Source organism: Rhincodon typus, chromosome 24, assembly GCF_021869965.1.
Source record: "Rhincodon typus isolate 14 chromosome 24, sRhiTyp1.1, whole genome shotgun sequence".
NCBI classification, from domain to species: domain Eukaryota; kingdom Metazoa; phylum Chordata; class Chondrichthyes; order Orectolobiformes; family Rhincodontidae; genus Rhincodon; species Rhincodon typus.
The window spans coordinates 42,071,779-42,079,363 of NC_063355.1; the positions used below are offsets into that span (position 1 = coordinate 42,071,779).

The 7,585-nt window shown below is 37.4% G+C and overlaps 1 protein-coding gene across 1 annotated transcript; it reads right to left on the reverse strand.

Annotated features, from left to right (window-relative positions):
- Positions 1–3,403: 3,403 nt before the first annotated feature.
- Positions 3,404–7,153, reverse strand: chfr (checkpoint with forkhead and ring finger domains, E3 ubiquitin protein ligase). The gene is made up of 3 exons (XM_048611756.1): positions 6,970–7,153; positions 5,743–5,815; positions 3,404–4,085 (listed from the first exon to the last, which is right to left on the reverse strand). The coding sequence occupies exons 1-3, from the start codon at positions 7,151–7,153 to the stop codon at positions 4,043–4,045; spliced, it is 300 nt and encodes a 99-aa protein (XP_048467713.1). The 3' UTR covers positions 3,404–4,042.
- Positions 7,154–7,585: the final 432 nt, after the last annotated feature.

Genomic DNA, 7,585 nt, shown 5'->3' on the forward strand with positions numbered 1-7,585 from the left:
TTAATCAAATGTACAGCAAGGCATTATAACTATTACTAGATATTCAGACTGCTTTTAATCAGTATAAAACACATTTTTTCCAGCAACAGTCATCAGTTTAGCAGTGTCAATATAGCATTGAAAAGTTATTGCGGAGATTTGAGATTTCCTAAATCCCTCTGGAGCCCCGCCTTAGAATCACTAACCCTGTCATCCACAATTCAAAATCCAGCCCAGGTCCATAAATCCAACTTGGTAAATAAAAGTGTGATACTACTGAATAACAGATGAGGAAAGTGCCAGCAGTTATCCCAATGGGTGCGGCATTAGGCCAGCTAGGTTATTTGGTGATGGCCTCAATGGGGAGATATGATTAACCCAGTAAGAATTGCATAACGTGGGCAGGAGCTCCAACTTATGTAAATAAGATGGAGATCTACCAGACTTCATGGAATCATAAACTAGCTTAATAGCAGTTTTCTAGACAGGAAAGGTAGGGTGTCCAAGATCAAAGGGAACATTGACAAAGAACATACACCCCTGACAAAACAATGAGGAGGACAGCAGTAAACTACAGGAGGACACAGATTGAATGAAGTGGGAATACAGATGGTAGGTGACATTTCATGCATAGAAGTGTTCAATGATACATTTGGAAGGAAGACAAGTGATATTAAACAAAATGGAACAGTTTATAATGGAGTCCTGAAAGAGAATGAGAGTTTCACATGGGCAAATATTTGTGAAGTTCAGTAGGTTGTTAAAAATGCCAATGGGGTTTTGGGCTTTATAATGACAGGCACAGGACACCAAATCTGGGCACTGTGCTCTAGCAAGGACAAAGCCTTACAGGGTGCAGGTAAGATTCACTACAATAGTACCAGGGAAGAAGGGATAGTTATGTGGAGAAACTGTGCCTGTCCTTAGAAGAAACTTGGACAAAAGAATATTAAATGTGTGCTTAAAATGAGACAGGATCTATTTATGGAGTTGAGTTTCTAGAGATCACAGGTTTAAGGTAATTGATTAAAGGTAAGAAGTGAGCAGAGAATTTCTTACAAATAAACACAGTATGTTATGGTGCCCTGATAACATGCAGCCTGAAAGAATGGGTAAAACAGATTCAATAGAAACTTTCAAAAGGGACTAGATAAATATTAGAAAGTGAAATAAGTGCTCGGTTGTGGAGAAAGAGCAGAGGAGTAAGGCTAATTGGACGGTCCTTTCAAAAGATCTTGCACAAGGATGATGGTATAAATAACCTCCTTCAGTCTAATATGATTCTATGTTGTTTAAAGAAAAAAAAGAGAGAAGATCACTTCAATCCATTTGCATACATCTCTTTCAAAGCTCAGTTCCCAAGGCAATAGGCTGGATTCTATACTTCCTACCAAAGACAACGTATGCCAATTGGTGGAAAGTGAAAACCAATTTAAAACTTGGAAAAATTCATATTAAAATTGTCAATAGTGAAATGGTCTAGGTTCCATCAAGTTTTGCTTAAAATTATAGATCAGATTGTAAAGCAGCTATAAATGTTCACACAAAATAGAACATTCCAGTGGTAAAACACTTGCTCATCTCAAATGATAAAAATACTCAATAGCAATTACAATTTATCCAAATAAAGTGCTTGTACAGTAAGACCTAAACTAAGACATGATTCACTGAGGAGCAACTGTTCCAGAGCAGCATCTCCAGGTGTGAACCCGGTTTCTTTTCTGGCTTTTTCTCCCATTAATAAAACATTCATTTATCCCAATAATAATTTACAACTGAAATTGTACTTTAGATTCTTAAAATAAATTACAAATCAGTCTTCATTCCCTGATCCCTAGATTTAGACACAGATCCATCAGAGTAAATACTTTATTTCTTTGAAAATTGGGACAGCTGTCTAGACTTAAAAGTGTTGAATAATGGCTTAAAATTTGCAGCACAGAAACAGCCATTTGGCTTCACTGATCTAAATAAGTGGTCATGCTCCATAAGTTCCATTTACTATTACCAAAAGTTATTTCCTTTTCCTTCTCATGTACCTATCAATACTTCCCTGTAAATGCATCTATACTGTATTCATTTCATCTCAAGTAATCCACATGATAGTACATTTCACATTCCCACTACCCTCTGGATGAAAGCAGGTAGAAGTTATAATGCACACCTTGCCTAGCAAAAGAAATTGGAAATACTGAAAAGTAACTTCCTTTCTCCACCTCAATTTTCTTCCAATCTCTCCCGAAAACTCCTTGCTGGATCAAAGATCCACATCTCACTCAGGTGATTACTTTTTAATTGAAGACCAGATATCGAGTTAGCAGACTGGCTCAGCATGAAATGGATCATATTGAACCTCCAGTATTGTCTTTACTGGACTATGAACCAGCAGCATGTCAGTGAACAGCAGACACTTTGTCCAGGATTTTTGAAATCAAGTGCAGAACCCTCCCTTCAGTCTTCTACAAAATCATCTAATGCTATGAATTGGAAATCTAGCCTGGGACATTACTGCCTGTAGGGCTCAGTGCCTCACAATGAATTTATCCATTTAAGTTCCAGTTGATTGTGCCCATCCACTCTTAGTTTGAACTGCAATGATTTTAGTCACACAGAAGATTTACAGCCCCCCCACACTCCAAGAAAAACACCTTACATCCAAAAGTACCCAAGCCACTCAAGTCAGGAAGGTTTCAGCACAGGGCTTTGTTCCTGGGTTGTTGCAAATCTTAAAATTAGATTCAGGCTGTTGAGGAGAGGAATTAGGAAGGTTTTGTTTCCCCCACTCGAGGGGTAGTATAAATCCAGAATTTCCTGAAACAATAGAATTTACAAGACCAGATTTTTTTTGATTGGGTAATGTAATCAAGATTCTAAAGCAAAGGCAAACAAATAGATTGGAGCTGATCAGCCATGATTTCTCAAAATATTAGAAGAGACTTGATGGCCTAAATGACCTTATCCTATGCCTAAATGTTCTTAATGCCTTGGTGTTTCATAAGGAGCAGAATAACAGTCAGCTAGCACTCCTACAGCTGATGTTGGAAAGGGAGTTTCAGGATTGTCTGTTAAGCTCCCAGAGTCAAATTGCCTATTGGCACTCACTAATATAGCCTCCTCAAATGGAGAATGGTCCTTTGATCTGCATAGAACAACGACTCAAGTGCAGAACCTCAAAAGAGGTGGCAAGAAAATCCGATAACGACTTCCAATGTTGGAGCAATCCCTGAAAAAAATGAAAAATAAAATCACTCCAAATGATAAGGAGTGACCTTTATTTTTATGAGAAGATTTTGTTTCATCTAATCAACATATTCTAAACCAGCAACCATCACATATACCTGAGACATTTAGCTGCTGGCCCCAGGCCCTTTCAAAAACCAATGTTGCATTAGAAGGAAGTATGCAGTCAAAAGTAAAGGCAGGCTTTCAGTACAAAATTTAAGGAAGTCTTTCACTTAAGATGCATCTTACTGTAATTTAAATGTGTACAATGCTTAACTTCTTAAAAATATTGTTCACTTTGTGGTCAGCTGAGCAAGAAATGCTTCAGAATGCAGGGAATTTTACATTGCAACTCAGTTTCTTCTATGGTCAAGTCACTGAGTTTCCCCAGACAACTGTCCCACAAAAGCATTTTTTGAGAAATGTTTCAGCTCCAGTTGTTCTAGGCTTCAATAAAAAAACTATACTCCTACATTGACTGCACAGCAGTAACAAAAGAACATCAAGAATAATCAATTTTATGTGGAAAATGTAATATTACAGCAGTATACAGCAGAGCAAATATTTGCAGGTCTTGCTCTGAAACTGTGCACACTTTTAAATATAGAACTTTTTTAAAAAATATCGAAGCACAAGATTCCTACCAAATGGCAGAAAAACAGATGTACTCTCTGCCATATGGCTGATCTTGGTTTCAACTTTTAGTCATAATAAACTTTACAACGACCCCTAGACCTCAAAAGTTGATTGTATAAAAAAAAAATTCCTAAAGACAACTTTGAAGTTCAAAGTCACTCTAACTTCATCTCCAGGGGCTGTATGGCTCTCTTGTTGAGAATCTTCAGTTCTTGAAACGCGTTTGCTCACAGATGTGGTTAAATTTCCTGGAAGAAAGAAAGTTAGTAGCAAGATTTCCTTCATTTGACTTACTTCAAAACACCCTTTTCATTCTCAAAACTAATTCCAATTTATGATACAAGAATTGATCCATATGTACGAGTCCTGTGCAACCTTGTATTTGATTGATGCAAGTAACAACTTGCATCTGTAGTGTCTTTAATGATTTACAATGTTCTAAGGCATTGCATCAAACAACATTTAACAGTTAGCCGCAAAGAGAGGCTATAGGACAGGAGACTAAAAGCTTGGTCAAAAGTGTTTTAAGAAGTGTCTTAAAGGAGGAGAGAGGTGAAGAGATTTAAAGAAAACAATCACACAGTTTGGGTTTTAGGCACAGCAGTCAACGATGGTATGAAGAAAACTGGAAGTGCATAAAAGGCCAGTTGGGATATTTAGGGTTAAACAGTAAAATACAACCAAATAGTCTATTAAAAGAAATTCTTGGCTTCAACTGGAAGGACTGAGAATTCACACATCAGTTGCCAATTTGAAACATTAGAGAAGCCAACAGTTTTCAGATTAGTCTCAGATGAAACATTAGCATTTATTGCTGTTTCAAATTTAGTTTTTAAATAATCATCCCTCAGCAATGAGGGCATTTGGATCATTCTCTGCAGCAAATCCATATTTGACCAGACATTTGCTCTGGTTTGGTGAAACTCTGAGGCCCTAAAACAGAGGACCTTCACAGCTACAAACAGCTTCCCTGAAGTCAGTATCTTTATGCTGATTAGAAACATGTTCTCAAAACAAACAGCCTTTTTATAAAATATTGACTGGTACATGGCACAATCACCATTTGGGAATAACACATACTGCTGACTTATGTGTAATGCCACTGGGCATTTACTAACTTGTAACCCTGGTTCTAAGTAAGTGACAAATTTCCAGTGATTTTTTTTGTTTCAACAGTACCTCTTGATTCCAATTCCATGAAATTTCCTTTCTGTCCCTCTGATAACATTTCTATCCTATCCCTCAGATTTCAACTCTTCCCACGGTATTTTCTCTCTCGATCTCCATTCCCTATTAACTAAACCTTTCCCCCCGGCCCTTCCCCTTTATTCTGAGCAGCATTTCATCTCCATTCATTCCATCTTTCATTCTCACATGATGTCTCCTTGCCTCCTTCACTCATCTTCCCAAATCTCACTACACCTTCTGCACTCTCCTCCCTCCTATTCTAGCTCTCAAGTCCCTCTTCCCATCTTACGCCTTTCACTCTGCTCCACATCACAAGCAGTCTCCTCCCTCCCCAATGTCATCTCCTCCCCATACCCTGTGTCATCACCACCTCTCTATCATCATCAAGAACCAACAAACAAGGCAAGGGAATGCGAAGTGGCAAGGACTAGAGGCCAGTAAGCAAGGCCAGGAGATGGTAAGAGAGAGAACCCAGTTATCGAGGCAGTGAAAGAGAGAGCTGAAGGCCATTGGGCAAGTTGCATATTCCAGGCTCTACCCACCAAATCAACACACTGATTAATCAGAAAATGCAGACAGTCACAACTGGCACAGTTACAGATTATTAATCAGCAGTAGCAAAATCACTGATTTCTAGGTAGAGATTAATAGAAACATACAAAATATTCAAAACTTTCTCAATACTAGAGAAATAATTAACCTGCATTTGATACTTACATAGCATGATGCGCTTTAACCTGGGTGCGACAGTTCCTGCCCCAGTAGCAATCTGGGCGTGCAGTTACAGATCCTACAAGATGAATTAATTGTAATTTAGAAGAGCAATTTTTAGAGAAGAGAAGAGACAAGATTATTCTGAATAGCTCTACAATCGGTAAAATCCACAGGATAAAACAGAATGCGATAAAGTCAGGCCTATGCAAGTGTCCTGTTGAAAACCAGTGCATAACTAAGACAGTGCTTTTAAATATACACATGCAGTCAAATAAGATACCATACAATCTACACCCAACTTAGGGGTGTACGTTTATATCTCTTTACCAAGTGCTCTTTTGTCAGATGAGCATAGATATTTATACCTGTTAAATTGTCACTCCATCCAGCAGAATTTAGTTGCTTTGTCCAGCAGACAAAAATGCCAAATTTCAAAAGGGAACAAAAATTTATGCTGCATGAGAAAAGTGTGCTGATCGATTAGCAAAATAACTATGATTGGTTGAGATATTGTCATGGGGAATACATTAGGGAATTATTGCTTCCCACTCTTTTCGTTTTTTTAAAAAAAAAAGCACAATACCTGGACATGTTGCTTTTTCCTGAAGAGGAGCGGTTCAAGTATGAATACATGTAGCTTCTAGCAAGTGTTTAAAGTGAGTCATGTTGCGAGCCCAGCGACTAAACAATTTAAGATTATCAATTGACTTTGCAATGTGACTCACTTATGCCTGCTAAAAGCCACATGGATTCATATGTAGCAAATTGAAAATGGAATATATTTGGGCAGTGAGCTTTATTCTATGTGTAATGTTGAAAATTTTGAAAAAAGTGTGCTCATTTGATTCAACCTAATCCAAAAAACTAAAATTAGGATTCACGTTCTAAGAAATGTGGTTGAAAATAAATTCCATTTTGAAAAATAATTTACTTAGAAAAATATTGTCTGATTTGCCACACACTTCCTAAAGATGCTTAGGAATCAGATTTTTGGAAGAGATGAACAAAATTAATTCATATATGGAGAGATATTTGTTCATTTATTGATGACCTTTCTTCCATTGTAACAATGGTCATCTTCTTAAAACCTTGCTCATATGACCAAGGTGGCTGAACTTCATTATTTCTATTGTTCCTCCAGTCCTTCGAGATATCCTGAGGATATGACTGAGAACAAACACAGTGACCAATTTTTCAAAAACTGCTGACCAGTTATTAAATAAGACTAACCTGGAAGTTCTGAGGCAGGAATATTCTGCCTGTACTGATAAGCCAGCTCACGGAAGTTATGCAGGCCACAGCAGTAGCACAGGACAACATTTGTTGTGACATGATAATCTGTTTTAAAAAAAAAAAAAAAAAAAAAAAAAAGAGGTAAAAGCAACACAATAGTCCTTGATGGAATTAAACCCATGTTTTCTGATAAGCTTGTACAATTAAAAATTATTCCAATTTATTAAAGACTGGACAATGTCAAAGCAGGAGCTATTACCACCTTTTCCTTTCATTGGAAATTTCCACTTATTGTAATCACCACCCACCACATGGATTAAACAACGACCATGATTGCTCTTTTATCTAATACATATGACTGCCATTCAGATGGTAAAGTACTGCTGAAAAATTCAAAGAAAAATATGCATTCTGATATTAAAGTGGATCCAATTTAAATGTTGCTGTGGTCACTTACTCCAGCTAATATCACTGCAAAATTGCATTATAGTTGAGTGTCAAGAGTGGACAAATAAAGGTTAAAGCTCATCTGTTGAGTATGATTGCACTATCAGATGAGATGTTAAACTGAGGTTCGCTCTGTCCTATCAGATGGAAGCACAAGGTACTGTGG

Excerpts from the sequence above, each read along its gene's own strand:
- chfr (XM_048611756.1), bottom strand. The coding sequence starts at position 7,153 with ATGGGTTTAATTCCATCAAGGACTATTGTGTTGCTTTTACCTCTTTTT. Across the intron at positions 5,816-6,969 it reads TCCTGCCTCAGAACTTCCAG|GATCTGTAACTGCACGCCCA; the intron begins GTTAGTCTTATT and ends TTCATCTTGTAG. Across the intron at positions 4,086-5,742 it reads GTTAAAGCGCATCATGCTAT|GAAATTTAACCACATCTGTG; the intron begins GTAAGTATCAAA and ends TCTTTCTTCCAG.